At 41.9% G+C, this 18,949-nt stretch overlaps 1 protein-coding gene across 7 annotated transcripts in view; it reads left to right on the top strand.

The window, feature by feature from the left end:
- PDZD2 (PDZ domain containing 2) overlaps positions 1-15,608 on the top strand; it is a 198,534-nt gene extending 182,926 nt beyond the window's left edge. For 4 of the 7 annotated variants that reach the window (XM_082783409.1, XM_082783407.1, XM_082783408.1 and 1 more), the window contains 5 exons: positions 416-533; positions 3,879-3,980; positions 7,128-7,398; positions 9,383-9,517; positions 10,871-15,608. In XM_082783409.1, the coding sequence (XP_082639535.1) occupies positions 416-533; positions 3,879-3,980; positions 7,128-7,398; positions 9,383-9,517; positions 10,871-11,037 (793 nt within the window). In that variant the 3' untranslated portion in view covers positions 11,038-15,608. Of the gene's footprint in view, positions 1-415; positions 534-3,878; positions 3,981-4,927; positions 6,550-7,127; positions 7,399-9,382; positions 9,518-10,870 lie in introns of those variants that run through there. The other 3 variants (XM_082783411.1, XR_014319363.1, XM_082783410.1) reach the window with 3 other exon arrangements.
- The last annotated feature ends 3,341 nt before the right edge of the window (positions 15,609-18,949 follow it).

Here is an 18,949-nt window from a genome sequence, read left to right as displayed (position 1 = left end):
GGGTTCTTTTGGTTGTGTTTTGGCTGTGTTAGGGCACAGCAGTCGCTGCCTCCTGCCTGCCCTGGAGGGGAGGCTGTGTAGCGCTGGCTGCCAGCACAGCCTGTGGTGACAAACAAGCTTGTTGTCCTGCCAGATGCAGTCGTCAAAAGTAGCTGTCTCCTTATTGTGTTAATAACTATTACTAAAATCATTGGGAAGGGAGATGGGGAACAGAGTGATTTTCAGAGTTACTCTAAACTATCTCCTTTTCCCCTTGCCATTATCTCAGCATATGCCATTTCTTATCCATTTCCCAGATTTCTGCTTGTTCTGTCCTTTTGTTGCTTACCCTAACACAAATTATACTGTACACCTGAAACATATCTCTACACCGTCTAAAAATACAGCACTATCTTTATTTTTCTATTCATTTTAGCTTGGATCAGCTGCTCGTCTCAAACCTGGACCAGCAAAAATTGCAAGCGGCTTTGTCAGCTGTAGTACCAAAATGTGATGTTGCCACTATGCTCCAAGATGTAAAGGCACAAGTAAAGGTAATAACCAGAAGATAAAACTAAATTATTGGCAGTAGTTTTAGGGGAGTTCTTAACGACAGGTAAAAATCTCTTCCAGACTGTTTCAGAGTTCCTCCATCAGTCCTGTTGTAGGTTACTGTTTGATGGTAGTTTTATTTCTGCAGTTTTTTGAATGCCTGCTATAAACCCATAATGTATTTCAGTGGTTTTTTTGTTTGTTTGTTTGTTTTTGTATAAAAAAGGGTCTTGTTTGTCCAGTGTGAAAGCAGTTAAGAGCCACAATAAATAAACTGATTTTAAATGGAGAAGTATTTCTCCATTTCAGTCATTGTTACAGCTGAGAACCTCCTTGAATTGCCTATAATTGCACTACACAATTTAACTGTCCACCAACCATCATGGTCAGACCCACTTCACACACCACACAGGGAAGCTCTGCTCATTCTAGTAGTACACACCTTTTGCTTTAGCAAAAGGTCACAGAAATTGAACTTACCTTGTTTAACTCTTGTTGAACTGGTGGCTTGCAATGCCAGAACATGGCATCTGGAGGATTTGTAAGAGACACCTGTGTGCTTTTAGTGCATTTCTGCAGGAACTAATTGCACCAAGGTAATCTGCTTCATTATCTGGTTGTATATAGAAGACCTCCAAAGTGAAATGATTGCCAGGATGTTCTTTTCTCTGTTTGCAGTGTTTGTGTTTTTGGGATACTTCCACATCCTTTTTAAATTAGAACTGAAGTTGATAAAATAATGACAGCACTGGAGGGAAAACTGCCATCTGGTCTGCATAACTGCTGGCCAAGTTACATTTAGAGTATTCCTGAGTCTTATTCACAAAGGTTGTATTTCATATATAGATCAGACTGAAAGGGAATGGGACCTCCCCAAAATACCCAGCTTAACCTCCTTCCATGGATAGCATAACTAAAGCTTGCAAGTCTCAAGAGCTTGGTGAGCCAAGAGGGTTTGATAGGTTTACAAAAGAATTTAAGATTGGATTGTACTTCTGGCCTAAAGTAATTAAGTGTTCTTTAAAGTGTTTTGCATGGGGTCTTGGAGAGATTATTTATTTATGCCACTTTTCAAAATCTGAGAACTCAAATATTTATAAAACTGAATGCTTTTTGGACTGAACTCCTTGTCTGCATAGTTTCTTATCCATGTTTAAGCCCAATATGGCACATACGCTGGAAAATTTTATGCTAGTTAAATACTGGATTTAAATGTACAATAGGACAATTCTTTATAGTTATGCAATTGATGAAAAATGAGATGGACTGCCCGATTTGGACTGAGAGCTTCCTCAGGAAGAATTTTTCATCTTTTGCTCTGAACTGGGCTGAATTTACTGCTAGTGTTTAATAAGTGTTGTAAAAAAGAATAAAATAGTGTATATATATATATAAAGACATTTTATTGATTAGATCTCTGTGACTGATGATCTTTGAATCTGATGAACACGCTAAATGGAGAAACTAAAGATTTGAGCTCTTTCCTTTTGCATTGCTTGTTTATTCTCAAATCCTAGGCAAGTTTCTTATGAGTTCTGAGATAATAAGTTGTCTGTGCATTGCAAGGAATAATTTGCGTTAACTTGCCTCATAGATGTGATTTGCAGTTATTGTGCTGGCTTTTCTCAAAGCCCAGCAGATAGCTGTGATCACTGGAGGCTTTTGCGCATCCTCTATGTGTCTGAGTAAAGGAATAGGAATATGTTTGTTCCCAATATTACCTGTGCCTGCTGAGGACCAAATTTAAGAGCTGGGAAGGAAGGAAAGTCATCTTCTTAGGAACAGGAAGCCTGGGTTCAGACTGTTGTTGACTGTCCCCCCTGTTGACTGTTTAAGAATGTGGCTTCTTAAGCAAAAATGGTTGATTTAGTACTTAGTGGCCAAAGATGTGAGTGTTTGTTAACTGTAGCGCACTTTTTTAAAGGGGGCTAGCCTAGATACTTAACTATTATTTCTAGCCTAATGTGAAGCTGTTATCACTTGAGTAAGGAAGGTCTTGACTGCTACAGAGGACTGTGGACTAATGTCCTCATCCCAGACTGCTTCTCTCACCCCAAGTCCTGATGGATGAGTGGTGACATCAGTTTCTGACAGTGGCTCTGTGCTTTACAGGGATGCCTCTAATGCATAAAATTTTGTAGGACCATTATGTGTCAAAAACACACACGGTAAAGCCAGGAATTTGAGTGTTGCTTCACCGAAACACAATAATAAACTGTAGTTCCCTGTGCCTCCTGCAATGAAATTAAAAGGCAAATGCTGAGTTAAAATCTTGAGTTTAGTGGGCTGAATATGTCATTTAATGCTAAATAGATTAAGAGGTTTGTTTCTAATGATATGCCATTAATTTTAGTGTTGGCAGATTCTGGAAATGACTGATGTTGGATAGGAGCCCAGGAAAAAGATCAGAGACCTGCTTTCCACTCCTTGCTTCTGGTGCTCCACCCCACAGGCAGTCACTATCCCCTTGCTCCAACAGATGCTTGCTTATAATCCCCCTTACATTGCAGCATCTGTAACAGTGTCTGGCTTTGTCCTGATAACTGTTCAGAAGACAGCACCAGACTGCTGGATGGGACTGCTTCTCTCTCATTGCACAGCCTGTATTTTGGCAGCAGCTCATTGCTTCAGAGAAATCAGCTTCACACCTTCGTTCTGATTTGGAGCCAAGCTTGGCCCTGGTGCAGACCAGGGACAATCCCTTTCCTGTGCTGTATGCTTCCATTTCCACAACATCACAGCTTAGTCCTGTTTGGATCACTAACGGACTCATCGCTTCCATTTCACAAGTGAAACAGTATTTCTTGCCGTCCCGTCTAACCTCCACAAGCTGCAATTAGTAATCATCGCCCCTTGCAACATTGGCAACGCTCTGAGAAAAGGTTGATGCCACTGCCCTCCATTATAACTGCCTTTCAACTCCTTTCAAAGGAGAAATTGGATAACAAATGTTAGTAATTTCCTGGAAAGTACAGTGCTTGGTCCAGAAATGTGCATTGGAACTATTCAGTTTTGACTGCAGAATGTCCAGCAAAGCAAAGTTGACTTCAGCCCATGTAAGTTAGGCTGCCCAAAGTATTATACTCTTCCACTGTCCTTATTTTGACTTTTCTTTCTAGCCTTTGACTGACTAAAGAAATCTTTGCGGTCACCTGAGTTCTGTATGGCTGCTGCTCTCTGAAGCAGGAAAAGAAATTCATATAACATCCCAGTTTTAATTCCTTGAGTTGCTTTTTTCACTTGCCATAATCAAGAGTACTGGGAATTTGTGATTTGTGCAGGAACTTGATCTTTGTTTTTGTTTTTCTCCTCATTCCTCTTCTGTTCCACCCCTGTTTTTCTGCTAGAGCAAAGAAGATGCATACTTTGTAGTCTTGCGCAAAGAAGAAGGAGCTGGCCTGGGATTTAGTGTTGCTGGAGGAATAGATCTGGAACAGAAATCGGTCACAGTAAGTGATGACTGCAAGTCATCTTTTCTCAAAGCTCACTTTAAAGCATGCTGGTGATTAGATCAAGTGCTCGTTTATCAAGACTCACTGCAAGTCATTCCTAGTCATAAAAACAGTGTCTCTTGGAGGCGGCTGCATGCCATCTGCTACTGAAATCAGAGGGTGTCTGGGTAGTGTAATTTTTATTATTGGAGATGGATGCCAATTATGTTTTCAGTCTTTAAAAGTGTAACTAGTCTGTTATTGGATGGGAATAGCTAGGTCAAAATCTTATGCATATAAATAAAAATCTTCATGCAGTTGCAGTGCATACAGCCTTTCAGGGGAAATATTAATTTCAAGCCCTTGAAAGTGAATTCCATGCAGCAAAACTTTTGAAGGTTTTTGCAGATCTTGAGAGTGACTATTTTAGACCTCAGCAGGCATTCTGGATTTAGCTTCACAGATTTATTCTGTGATTATTAAAAACTGTTGGATGTCAGTAAATGAGATTTTTGTTTGTGGATTTATTTTTTTTTAACATCTTATACAGCACTCTGAACCAAGAATACTGAATGGCGTTAAGCAACGTTGGTGTGTAAAAAGTGATAAAAAGCAGGTGAAACACTGCTCAAAAAGAGATCAATGAGACAGAAAAATCCCAGATGACTGGTGTCCTCTGGGACAATTTCTTTGCACAGGATATGCTTTTAAATTCTGCCCTGAAAGAGAGAGATCCATTAAGTGCTGAGATTAGAAGAAGGATATGTCCTCAGTCTTCAGAGACTGCAGCAACCCGTGCAGGAATGTTCTGGTATTTGTTCTTAGACAAGACCAGTATAAATAAATGTATTTTACATTAAGTGGTCATTGAGTTAGAACACAGTCACAGTCTAAAGACTAGACTCTTTTGCTACCAAGGTTGAATTCCCTGTCTCTGGTCCAAACTTTTTCTTCTGTGATGACAGATTCGGCAGTTGTGAGCAAGGGATAAGCTCAAGAGCATCCCACCCAGGAGAGCTCCTCACCTAAAGACTTGGATGCTACCTAAAAATACAGTCTTGAGCTCTCTCAGATTGAGTAGCTGATGAAGTCTTTCTCCTGAATGTTACTACGCATGAGAACAAAAGAACATCAAGAGCTACCACTCTTGGTTCAGCATGAATAAAGCATGATTTCTGGGTGGGTCTCTTGGGGAACCTTGTAATGTCCTTAACCTCCTGGGATTGCAGCTGGATTTAGGTTTGGCATTGGGTGCTGTTCTGCCTTCACTTGGGTGCAGGAATAGAAATGCCTAGAGAGATTCAAAGTAGCTGAGGAGTTTGGGCACATGAGGGAAGGCAGAAGTTGTTTTGAATGTCACCTGTATATTCCACTTACCTCTTGTGTTTGGATAGCTACGTCTGTCATTTGTTATTGAAGCTGTCATTCCAGCTCTGAATGCCTGCTTAGACTGGCTGGAAATTTTTTCTTAGACTTGGAGGATTGTGGCAGGTGCCTCTCAGCCCAGCCCGGCAATGAGAGGGAATAGAAGCCAAAAGGCTTCTGACTCCCTGCTGTTGGTCTGGGTATACAGGAGAAGTTCCTAGAGAAAATGTCATGCAGAATGGTGTCCACAGATGTGCTGCTTTGAACCTTTGGTCCAGTGGACCTCGAACTGTGTGCATGGGAAGTGGTATTCCAACTGCTAAAATTACAGTGCCTGGTGGGCAAGTCTTTAAATATCAGGCCTTGACCCATTTAGTCAGTCCCGTTCTGTAAATGGCAGCCAAACAAATCTCAGCTGCACTCACAGGAGTTTATTTAAAGTTTAATCCACTCTGAATAGAGCATTTTGTTTACTCTAGGAAAGATGAATTTTCAGCCACTAAATCACCCTTTTGCATCTATTCACATATGGTATTTGATCAGACAAATAGAGATGAGCAATTAAACATTGTATAGCAGCAGCAAGTCAGAGCATTTATGTGCACAGATGCTGTGCACCACTTAAAAGGCTATTTGAAAACTGCACAGGATTCCAGTCAGTGGGAGTCTGGGGAGTCAGATTCACAGCACGATGTTATTGAGTTTGCTGTAGCATGCATATCAAGGTAAAGTGTATATCATTTGATGTTTTTTAATTGAAGACAAGCACAAACACAGGCTGGGTGCAGAATGGATTAGAAGCAGCTCTGAGGAGAAGGACCTGGGGACGTTGGTTTGATGAGAAGCTCAACACAAGCTGTCAGTGTGTGCTTGCAGCCCAGAAATCCAGCCATGTCCTGGGCTGCACCGAAAGCAGCATGGGCAGCAGGATGAGGGAGGGAGTTGTCCCACTCTGCTCTACTCTTGTGAGACCCCACCTGGAGTCCTGCACCCAGCTCTGGGGCTCCCAGAACAAGAAGGACATGAAGTGAGTTCAGACGAGGCCACATGGATGCTCAGAGGGCTGGAGCACCTCTGCTGTGGAGAGAGGCTGAGGGAGCCTGGAGAAGAGAAGGCTGTGGGGAGACCTTATAGCAGCCTTCCAGTACCTAAAGGGGGCCTGCAGGAAAGCTGGAGAGGGACTCTGTCGTGGAGTGAAGTCATAGGACAAGAAGTAATGGCTTTAAACTAAAATAGAGGAGATTTAGATTAGATGTTAGGAGGAAATTCTTCACTCAGAGGGTGGTGAGGCCCTGGCCCAGGCTGCCCAGAGGAGCTGTGGCTGCCCCATCCCTGGCAGTGCTCAAGGCCAGGCTGGATGGGGCTTTGAGCAACCTGGTCAGGTGGGTGGTATGTCCCTGCCCATGGCAGGGGGTTGGAGCTAGATGGTCTTTAAGGTCCCTCCCAATCCCACACATTCTGTGATTCTAAAACCTTTGAGGAATTCAGAAAAAAACATATAAGTGGTTTGTGATACTACATTCCCTAGCTGGTTTTGGTTGTCTTTGGCTGTTATTGCATGGTCAGTTCTAAGCATCTTTTCCTCTGCTTTTTCCTTGTAACTAACTGCAGTTTTTATCCAGTCACCTAGGCCTTAGTATTCGAGGCTGTTTGTTGAACCAACTGCTGTGTGCCTGATATCCAGACAGTGAGCAGTGATTGCAAACTTTGATAGTTTGGACTCGATGTTCGCCTTGGCATGTAGAGTGTTATGGGTACTCATGAGGTTGATACGTCCCTAAGTTCAAATCCTTCTTGTAGGTCCACAGAGTGTTTTCCAAAGGAGTGGCATCTCAGGAAGGGACTATTCATCGAGGAGATCTTGTTCTGTCCATCAACGGCAAGTCTCTTGCGAGCTCAGTCCATGGGGATGTCCTGAATGCTCTCCATCAGGCGAGACTACACAAATATGCGGTCATTGTTATCCAGAAGGAAAAAGACAAAGCAAACAATTCCTCCAGACTTGAGATATCAGCTACTGGCAGAAAATGTGTGGGGTCTGGAAAGAATGTTTCCATGGAAATAGGAACAGGTATGATCTTTGTCCAAGAACACTTGGAAGGATTCCCTTGCAGAGCAGACTGAAAGGGAAAATGTCCATGTGTTTTAGATTAAAAGCATCTGTGCCTTATGTGGTTGAAGGGAGCAAATTAAATTACCTTTAATTTTTATTTGTTCTCTTTGGAGCCCAAATGCAGTTTTCTTTTTCATTGCTGTTGTATTTTTGTTTTAAATATTATAACTAGGCAGAAAGTTAGAAGGACATCTAGGGTCTAATCCAATTTCTATTAAAGTTAGTGATGCCATATATTTTTCCAATCCGTGATAAATTCCTTTAAAATAATAGTTTGTGCAAGAAAACAAACAACCAAAAAAAAAATAAATCTCAAAACTAAAACCTGTAGTTTGTTATCCATAGAGACTGTCCTTGTTCTTTGTAATAGAAGATTTCATACTATTTCTACTAAAAACAGATGAACAAATGACTTTGGTATTACAGTAAAATGAGCTAAGTCAAATTCAAGGCAGCCATCCCATAGAAAACTAGGAATAAATGGGTTAAGTGGCTATCAGTGAAAATACAAGCTCCTATTTGAGAACAGGGCAACATTTTAATGCGCTTGAGAGATCCATTTGTAGCACCCCAAATTTTTGTAGAATTAAGGCACAAAACCCTTTAGTACCTGTCTGAACATATACATGTATATGTATATACATGCTGCATCAGGAGCACAGGATTGACCTGTGATGGTTGTTTCCATCCTGAAGCAATGCCGTGTCCCTGGGATGGAGCAGGCAGTGGTCACAGCTGATTTTCAGAGACCTGGTGAAGCAGCTTCCCCTGCCTTTCTGGGCAGTACTGGGCACTCAGCTCAGAGCACCCTGAAAACAGGAAAAAAAAGCTGCTGCTCCTGTATTTTGAACCCATTGGCCATGGTCTTTATAGTTTTCTTTCTTTCTTTCTTTCTTTTTTTTTTTTTTCCCCCTTCCATTGCTGTTTTTATTATCTTATGGTTTCACAGGATTTTATAGGACAGTTTTATAATACAGATAAAAGAAAGAGGAAGGCACTCTGTAAATGGATCAGGCTTTCAGTAATTGCTCCCATGGATGTAATATAAGTAATTCAGAATCCCTTTCTACCCTAATCAATGATACATCCTGCACATTGGCAATGTAGATTGTTGGCTGCAGACACTAGGTGGCAACATTGTCTCACAAATAATAGCGTTGGGTTATTAAGGACGCATTTCCATCCTGTGAAGCAAAGCACATTTTCATATGTTTTAGATGACATTTGAGGTAATGATAACACTAATTTGTGATATTGCAGATTGCAGAATTTTTACATTCACATGAGGCAAAGAGGGTCCTGTTTCCCAAAACTATAGACTTATTTGCTCCTAAGCAAAATCGTAATTTATGTCAACTACATTATTATTGCATTTTAAAAACATCTGATAATTAGGAGTCAGCATAAGAATATTGGTAATTATAATTATTTCCAGACATATGAGACCAGAAACAATTATTCACACTAATGAGCGGTTACAGACTCTCCCTGAAGAGGATGGAACACATTTGTTTAATGTAATGTCTCACTTATTACTGTTATTTTAAAAGATGTAATCCATTGGATAATGAAGTAGAAACAAATAAAAGAAAACAAAACGTTCTCCACACTATTTTTAATATTTTTTTTCAATTCTTTTTTTGACGTTTAGAGGCTTTACTAAGTTCAATTTTAATTTTGCCCACAAAAATTCAACGACAGGTTTTTGTTGAATATGCAAAGTGAAAATGTCTCTGTGCATAAATACATTTTGAACCATCAGCCCTTCACAGCTGCGATAATATGCATTCACTTCTGAGAAACTGGGTGACAACACATTCTAGTTTGTATATAAACTGAACTCTGATTTGCTTTGTCACTGCAGCAAAAACAAACCCAGCCAAACCCAACTTGTAATTTACTGTTAGCTGCATAACAAGATGCTGTGTGTATTCTGTCACAGATCCAAACCTGGACATGAATGATGTCATCTGTGTCGAATTACTGAAAACCTCTGCTGGCTTGGGATTCAGTCTTGATGGTGGAAAAGCTTCCATTGCTGGAGACAGGCCCTTGCTTGTAAAAAGAATATTTAAAGGTACTACAAATACAGTAGATATTATCCCAGTTTTCCTTGTGTGTATCATGTAGACATTTTAATTCTTGAATTCAGTTTTTTGAAATGAGGGTGTTTTTTTGTGTCCTCCATTTATTACCACTTACTAACCAAAGTGGTCATTAGAAAAAAACACTCCTGGGAATGGGTAGGGATTGCATCTGCTAGTAAATGTTTGTTCAGCAGTCTGATTTACTAAATATGATGCGTTTCCTTCCTAGGCTTGTCTGCTATTGTAGGCATTAAGTTATAGCAGCAATACAGTATGTAGCGGGTTTGAGAAATTCAAGTCTTATCTGATTCTCTTTTCTGAGAGAAACACAAAGGAGATAATCAGTGTGGTTTCAAAACACCATCCTGCATTATACCCATTTATTAATTTTATTTTTTCTGTCTTTTTTAATTTTCTTTGAAATCAGTATTAGCTACTTTTGAATGCTTTGTTTGTCAGCAGGTGGCTAAACTTAGAGAAATTGTGTATAGAAAGGAAGCCAAAGCCAAAACTATGCTGATTTTTATCTGGCTTAGTCTGGTATTCAGTTAAGTGAAAAATGTAGCACTTTCTAAAAGATGCTGAGACTCTCAATGAAGCTGTGGGTGATCAGCATTTTTATGGGATTACTTTCCAGAGATATATTCCTTCTTTAAGGAAAAAAAAAAAAAAAAAAAAAAGGTGTTTCCTGAATTGCTTATCAATTTCTCTGCATGTGTTTTTCTCCTGTTTCAAAATGATTCTTAGAGTGAATGGCATGCTTAATTTTTGAGATCATTAATTTATATCCTTAGATACAGTCTTTTTTCACCTCCTCTCCCCACGATGGCTGATTTTGCAAGTTAAATTATCATTACAGAAGACTTACTTTTATCAGCAGTGAAGGGTGTGCCTCACTGTAGGGGTTATTCCTGTGTCTGGTGTCTGTCCAAAGTTTGATTTGTCTGTCCGTGTTACCTAGATTTTATAATCTGCTGCATTATCTGCTTCTTAACATGTTAAAATTCCATTAGAGGAAATGCATCCATGCTGCATACCACCTGTATATTTCCTTTGTTGATCACATTTTCTTAGAGCTATAGAGTAAACAGAAAGCATCTTTCACACATCTGTGCTGCTTCCTTCATAAACAGAGTTTTATTCTGAGAAAAAGGGTTTCTCTTGGTTAAAATAACATTTTCTCTGAGAGGCAGCATGGGGTTAGATTTCCAGAGCTGAGCTGAACACAAGTGGCTTGTATTGAAATTACCACTGCTAGAAGAATGGTTTATTTGCTATTCATCACAATGGAAAGTGATTTTTTCTTTTTCTTCTCACTCACTTTTTCCTCTTCTTGCTCCTAGGTGGTGCTGCAGAGCAAGCTGGAAACATAGAATCTGGAGATGAAATTCTTGCCGTTAGTGGAAAATCATTACTTGGCCTCATGCATTACGATGCCTGGAACATTATTAAATCTGTGCCAGAGGGCCCTGTTCAATTACTAATCAGAAAACCCAGGACGTCGGTATGATGGGAGCGCTACATCTCTTCACACTTTCTAAGACAAAACATTCAAAACTGGCTAGAAGCTGTCCTTGTTTCTAATGCCACACAGAAGTGTCTTAATGCTTTACAGAGAGGTGCTAAGAGCCTTGGAGAACCTCTGAGCAAATGAGTGTGATGAATGTCATAAAATCTCACCTAGTTACTGAGGATGAAGGAAGCCAAATGCTAGAGACATTTTTGTATTATGTGGCAGTTTTAATGGATCTTCAAGACCTTTACTGGGTTTGGTTTAAAGTATTTTGACTGAGATAAATAACACTGTGCCTGTCCCTGATATTTTTAGTACCTGCAGGGCATCAGGAGTACAACTTGTCAGTTGCCATCCTGTTGACAAGGGTGGGTATTTAGACTGTACTGTATCACTTAGCTATAACTTGACTTTAGGACTCTTACTTTGGGTCTGGTCCTTATTTGTTATAATAAGAGAATGTCTGGAACAATCTCACTCTATTCTTCTAAGTGCAGTTTTGCTAAAAATGCATGACAAAAGAGAAGTATAATTTTGCACAACTTTTATGCCTAAAACATGAGCATTTTATTGCAAAGGTGAAAAATCCTCTTAAAACTGATGAACTAACTCAGCGTCCACCACAATTGAATCTGCTCTTAGTGGCAACTGGTATCTGAAAGCACTTGGCAATAATACAGTTGAAATTTGTGAGCCAGAAAATCAAGTCCAAATACTAGGTGATTGTTCACCAAGGTGTAGACTGAGTTGTTAGTTGTGGGGAGCGATAAAACTCGGGGTCTGAATTTTCAAATTTAGGCTTCTAATATTAGACACCTTTAAATATATATTTATATTTAAATATATATATTTGTGTGTATATTTATATATACATATATATTTAAAAGAGGAGCAATTTCAAGTGCTGAGCACTTGCAGATCCCACAGACTTCAGCGATCGCTAAGTGTGTCTGAAAGCCGGGCTGCTTTTATTTGGCTGCAAGAGGTTGACAGTTGCCCAACTTGAAATACTCAAGCTGGAAAGTGGTGGTCTAAGGATGTGGTTTTTAACAGATAAAATCTGAATTGGCCATATTGGTGGTGGCTTTTAGTTGTTCTTTTTTTAAATTTTTTTTTCCTTTCCTGTCCAGTATTTATTTTGGCTTGTGTGGGAGTGGGTGAGTATGTGTGCACAAGGTGTAAGTCTGCCCGGCTGTGTCAGGAATGGGCTGATGCTGAAGGTTTTGGATGGTGAAACTGAAAACTCTTTGTGTAGGTGGGAGAAGCCATGGTGTAGATAGAACAAAACTGTAAGAGTTGCAGTGCTGCAGGCATTTAGTTCGGATTTTCTCATCTCTACCCCTGGTAGAGGTATCAGCAGTGGGCCATGCTGCCCAGTGTTATTTATAGTCTGCTCTATAGGGAGGAGAATGTATGGGTACGAACGATTAGACTCTGCTATTTCTCTTCCTATATCTGGGATGGCTAAACAACATAAAAGAGATACAGGAGGAAATGGGCCAGCATCCTTATCAGCTGAGAACAAGTTGTTTGTTCCAGAGTGCTCAGGTTGTTTGTCACATTAGGCTGGAGACCCACTCACAGCCAGCATGCCCGGGGTGAAGAGCTCTCAGCCTGGAGCTGGTCCAAATCTGAAGTTTATAGTAAGGCAAGACACCGCGAAGCTGTTACAAAAAGTTCTGGGCTTGTCACTTGGCCCTATCCCAAGATCATGCTATCGTTCAGTTTTCTTATCTTTTTTCAACAGTGCTTAGAGCAATTGCTTCCGGGGTGGTGGGCTCTTGGTTTGGTTCATTTTGGTGACAGCTTCATTAGTCTGCAGCTCGTGATACGCAGGAAAAAAATGGGTTCTGTGAGGCAACCAGAGACCAAGCGAGCAGAAAAGCTGTGCAATGTTTGCCTACAAATAAATAGAGTTAATTCTTTTTCAGTGACATGCACTCGCACAAGAATCCAGGGAGAGATGCAACTTTTTGGTTAAAAAAAAAAGGCAATACTGTACATAATCCTACAGCCGCTTTGCCTGCAGGATATGTGTTTAAGCTAATTCAGGTTCAGTGCTGTGAAATAGCTGTGGAATTGGGTCCCCTGTGACCCCAAAGCTCAGCCCCTCCATCGGGACCAGTTCTCACCTTTGGTCACCTCAATGGTGGGGAGGTTTCGGGAAGATGCAGCACGATGGGTCACAGGACCTTATGGGGATAAAAAAAGTTAGCTTTGCTTGTTTGCTGAAAAACAGCAGACATTTGGCAATGAAATGGCTAGGCCTTGTTCAAGAGTGACCAAAATCTGATTGTAATAGCGTGTATAATAGATACATAAAATGCATGTGGAATTTAATGCAGTGTAGTAAATGCATACCCGTATATGTATAATACGTACAAGTGCAGTACTGACTTTTTGCTACTTTAATGTGGTAAATCACAAATGTTTTAGGAAATGACAGGTTTTTTGTTTTGTTTTGTTTTGTTTTTGTTTTTCAGTACACAGTTGAAAATCTTTGAGGTTCCAATGCCGGGAGGACATATAGCTCCCTCCTTAACCGGTGTGAGCTCAAAGATCAAGTCCTCATTTTGTAAATCAAACTTAATTTGAGGTGTCTTAAAATGATAGGTGGTGAGTATTTTCAGACACTTATTTGCAGATACTGTTCATTGTGAGTGATATAGAAGGCTTTTATTTTTCAGTACTTGAATACTGTTCAGTATTTTATTTTACATGCACGTAGATATGTGTTGGATAAGTAACAGCAAAGAGAGCCAGGGAGTTCTGTGTGTTTCAGTAGTGGCGATAATGTAAAAGGTAGGTTTAATGTTTTAAGTCTAATACTTAATATGGATAGAATGATATGCTTCTCTACTACCTTTACAGCAAGAAAAAGAATAGTATTTAACTCTGATTGTTCCTGTTCTGGAAAATACTATTTTATTTTATTTTTGGTGAAGGAACAGGAAGCATCTTTACAGATGCTGCCAGTGTTGATCTGATTACAGTAGCAATTCCTGATGTCTCTATTGTGGTGACACTCACAAAAAAGCCCCAGGATGTATGTAATGGGGGTCCACTTTATTACAAAAAGGATAGATAGAGCGAACAGATGTAGTGAACGTTCTTTTAGACACCTAGCAAAGTAACTGTTACTTTTCTGAGAGCCTGGTTACATCAAAATGACAAAGGAAGTTGCATTAGTTCATCAATATTCAGTAAGTTCACAAGCATTTTTGGCCTTGCTGTTTGCATGCCAGTCCCCACCGTAATTTTTTGACAAGGAGGAGTGTTGGCAGGAGGAGAGCGGTGACTCTCCAAAGACTCATAGCTGCAACTTGACAGACCAAAAATCAGGATGAAAATATGCACTTGGTCCAAAACTCTTCATCAGGGGCCTGTAGGCATGCCAGACAAGGTGAATTTGTTCCTAGATAGAGCGGGTTGGGTCTGATCTGGCTTTGCTACTTCCTAGGCTTGGGGCACATCCTGGGTATGAGAGTAGGCTCCAGTGAGATTCTACAATTGAATATTCTGCAGCCTTTTGTGCCTGGAAGCTCTTCCCAGCCTCTTTGGGGACTGCATCTGTGTCCAGAAATAAAAATTTTAATTTTTATTTTTTTTTAAATGTGAGATTAGGCCTAAATTAGTGAGGGAGCAATATCTGATCGTTTTCTTGCTAAAAAATAATAATAATAATAATGAGGGCAGATAAGTATTAAGAAACCGCTGATTGACTCATTTTCTAATAACCTTCACTTAAAATTAACCCTAGTTAATATTCTGCAGTGGTTCTTTTCAAAATCTGAAGGGACCATTCCCAGGTGGGAATGTTTCTATGTTTAGGGTATGTAAATGTACACGTGCAAATATTTGATGAGTAGACTAGATTTTGTGAGAAATGGGGATCCCACTATAGGTAGATTTTGTGTATTAGCCTGATACACTTCTTGTATGATATTGTATATTTACACTTTTATTTATATAAATAAAACTTCTTCTAATGAAAACTGTTTAAAATGCCTTGTATATTATAAACAGTGAGTGCAATAACATGAAATAGATTGTACATTTTCCAATTTGCTGTCTCTTGTTATGTAAATCTGTATCGCCATAAACTGTTTTGTTTGGGTTTTTTAGTGATTTTGAAAATAAATGGTATCCTTAGTACTCCTCCAGGTATTTATTTCTGTTACACCAAAGTCTGGCTGGCCCATGGCTGTAGGTGGCGTCGCAGAGATGAGGCTGTCCTGGAGAGCATGAAGACCGAAACATTTGTGCTGTCAAGACGGACATCTAAACCAGAAGTAAAGTACTGCCCCATAAGAACTGTTGTTCAGTGTAAACAGGGTTAAGGCATTTAGGAAGTGTTAAAATGTGTTGTCTAGGACCTGCTATGGAAGATGTGCTTTTTTTTTTTTTTTTTTTTTTTTCCCTGCCTCTTAGCAAGGAAAATGCAGATGGCAAAGGCCTAATGCAGTTTTCCTTAGGAACAAGCCTCTCACCGTTCTGCCAAGCAACTGGGCTATAGGGGATGGGCTGTATGTGCAGGGAATTTTGTATATACAGCTAGTCCTGGCCTGGTATTTTTTGTTGTTTCCAACCTTCTCGGGGGGTAAGCTCCTCTCCAAAACCCCAGTATGGTCATAACCCCCGAATTGGGAACATTAGCATCCACCTCTCTACAGACACAGCCATCTTCATTACCAGTGCAGTGTGGCTCGAACCAAGCCTACCTCCCAGAAGGATGAGTTGGCCTGGAAAGCACAGTCCAGATGTCCTCCTCGGGAGCTGCTTCGACACGGGGAATGCCAGAGGCGCCCCAAACCAGTGCTGCCTGTAGGTGCCCGGACATGTCAGCTAGTCGCTGCGAGGTAGGCTGAGCCGGGGGAAGGAAATGGTGGGTTAGGCATTTATGTCATCCTCCCAGGGCCTCCTGAGTTGCTGTGTGTTGCTCCGTGTTTTGAGCGCTGGGTTGGGTGCTCGCAGCAGCTGCACGGCTGGAAACTCCCGGCTGGCTCGCCCCCCAGCCCTACCCTCTCGCTCGCGTGCCTCTGCTCGGTGCTCGCCCACCTCCCTCCTGCCGAGCCTTGGTAGCCTCACACCAGTTCCTCCAGTGCTGCCAGAAAGGGCTGATGGGCCTTTCTGAGAGGGGAGGAAGGCAATTGCTTCCCCCGCTCCAAAGGCATCGCCCTCGTCTTCAGGCTCGTACCCACAGAATGCCGTGTTTACCCACAGGCTGCTGCGTTTACTTTTGGTTTCCTTTCCGTGTGCTGCACTAGAAGTGTGTGAGTGAACAAGAGTCACATGCGGAGGGAAAAGCCCCAGCTCTTGTGCTGAATCACTCCAGAAAATAGTTGGTGCCTTGGCTTCCTTGCTGCCCTGAGCCCCTTTACTAAACAGAAAGGCAGCCCTCCTGTCCGTCCTTCTCCTATGTCTTCCAAACGAGGCTGGGGTCAAGCCTCAGAGCAGCCTGGCTCTGGTAGGATGAGTCTTGAAAGCCCTTAATTAAAATCTTAATTGCCCCAGACAGTGGCTCATTACAGAGGAATACAGTAGAGATTAGATACAATAGACTTAATCCATAAATGGGTTAGCACTTTGGACATCATTTATGCCCTAAGCTATGTACAATGATAGAAAGTTAGGTTTTGGTTTTATCCACTCCAAGTATGTTTCGGAGACTTTTTTTTTGTTTGTTTGTTTTTTTTCTCTGAAAGCCTTGGGGTGTTGGTACACAGGGAAATTGGCACAAAAAGGAGGAGGACTTTACAGTTTGGGGCACAACTTTTTTTAATTCCCATATCACTAACATACGGGGCTGAGATCTAAATGAGGTAAGTAGAGGCATTGACTTATTTACACTCAAGTTTATCATCCTACCTGAGAAGTTCTGGCTTATTTACCATTTCTGATGTCTTTGCTGCTCTCCTGCTCTGTTAATATTGCTTACCCTGACTTAGGGTCCACCTGCCTCTGATGTGGTCATTTATGGACCCATCTAGATTTCTGGCATTCTGTCAAATTCCGTGAGGGGGAGGAAAACCACCCAAACTCTGTTGCCCATTGCCTAGGGACAGCCAGCCCTGCAGGTGGCATGTCCTGTCTGCACCACTAGCCCCTTGTCTTGCCCTGGGTTAGGAGGTTCAGAGCTTTGGTCCAGCCATTTTGGTGCTTTCTTTTTTTTTTTCCTTTTTTTTTTCCTTCCCCTCCCCCCCCCCCCCCCCCCCCGCCCTTTTTTTTTCCCTTTTTTTTGTTTCCTTTTTTTTTTTTTTTTTTTTTTTTCTTTTCTTTCTATAGACTCTCAGGTCATGTAAGTGCTCTCACAGCACCCCCATCCTGTGTCCAGCAGCCCTGCCTCGATGGCTGCGTGGGAAGCAAGGGATGCTGTGTTACCCAGGGCCAGTCCCTGCTGCTTCTGGTAAAGGAGGCTGGGTGGGATCTTCTAACCAAGGAGCACTGCTGAATGCAGAGGGCCATCACCTGCCCTGGCAAAAGGAGCTGTGGCCCATTTCAGACTTCTCCTTTACAGGGAAAGCCAGCCAAGGCTTTCTCTTTCCGTGCGGTCATGTGTTCCTCAAAGCACTTGACTCAGCTAAAAGATTTCACAAATTAATCACAATTACAACACTTTCTAAAGTGTTGTTTTTGTTTGTTTGTTTGTTTTTCCCGTTAAGAAGTGTAAAATCCTTCCTAACAAATGATCGTAAAAACAAACCTCTTGGTATAAATAACCATCTTCTTCCCAAACAAGGGGTTGTCCTTCTGTCCTGCATTGTGCAAAGCTGTGACTGGAACAATGTTTTCCATTAGTCAGGGTATTTTCTGAAATTAATCAGCAATAAACTTAGAACCTTCTTTCCTGTCGTCTCCTAGTTCCGTGTACAGTAGCCTTACCTCCCTGGGCAGCTGAATCAGGCCCGTATCTCTGCGCTGGGCAAACAAGCTCCATGAAGCTGGAGTTCCTGCAGTTTTTCCCTACCTGGTAAAACAATTTCCTCGATGTGCTGCCTGCCCTGCCACAGTGCAGGGCACAGCCTGGCTGCTGACAGTAAAAGTGACTGCCCTCGTTCCTTGGCCTGGCAGGAGGGACCTGGAGCGAACGTGGCCTTGTGCCTCCGTCACAGCTCGGTCACGTCCCTTTCAGGAGCAGGGAGGGGAAGGCGTAAGAGGAAACCCGCCTGTAAATCCCTGCATTACAGCGCTTGGAAAAGGAGGCTGCTGTCCTGGGTCAGATTCTGTGGCTCAGTGCTGAGGGAGGAGGCATGATAGTGGTACCTTGACTTGGGCAGAGCGTGCTAACACTGGAAAACACGGCACAAAAGCCCCATGATGAATGTGCTGTCCTGGAGCTGTGCCTTGTTCCAAGCGCCCTGGGGCAGCAGCAGCAGCAACTTGGAATGTGGGTCTGTGCCCAGCTGGGGGACATCTGCAGGGGGGTGCCTGGGTCCCCTTTGGCAATGCTGAAACCTCTGTAAGGTGAAGGGACAGAAAGGGTTGTAGTTGGTCACAGGGACTGTCTCGTGGGATGCTTGCTGCTGCAGACATCTGCCTCCGTGCTTTCGGAGGGCTCGTGGACTGGTGAGATTTGCATTGCAAAGGGACTGTGCGTGAGAAGGGAGGGCAGCCTTGGCACGGCCAGTTTCTTACCCCATCACCCAGGTGATACGGTGCAGTGCTTGAGCAAAGACCCTTGTTTACAGCCCTAACAGCTTTCAGGACTATTGCTCACTGACCGTCCCGCCATCAGGCAGTCACTTGCTTCATGGAAAACCCTGCCAGACTGAAAGCCAGCGCATCACATCCCCATCCCTTCCTGTCTGGCCTCCAGCATCTCTACGGATGCACGTCATGCCCTCGCACTGTCTCGTGTCGATGGGAGGAAATTAAAACGAGCCCCTTCCAGGGCATGTGCTAAAAATAC

Source organism: Aythya marila, assembly GCF_965140915.1.
Source record: "Aythya marila genome assembly, chromosome: Z".
Taxonomy (NCBI): domain Eukaryota; kingdom Metazoa; phylum Chordata; class Aves; order Anseriformes; family Anatidae; genus Aythya; species Aythya marila.
This window is presented reverse-complemented; position numbering and strand designations above follow the sequence as displayed.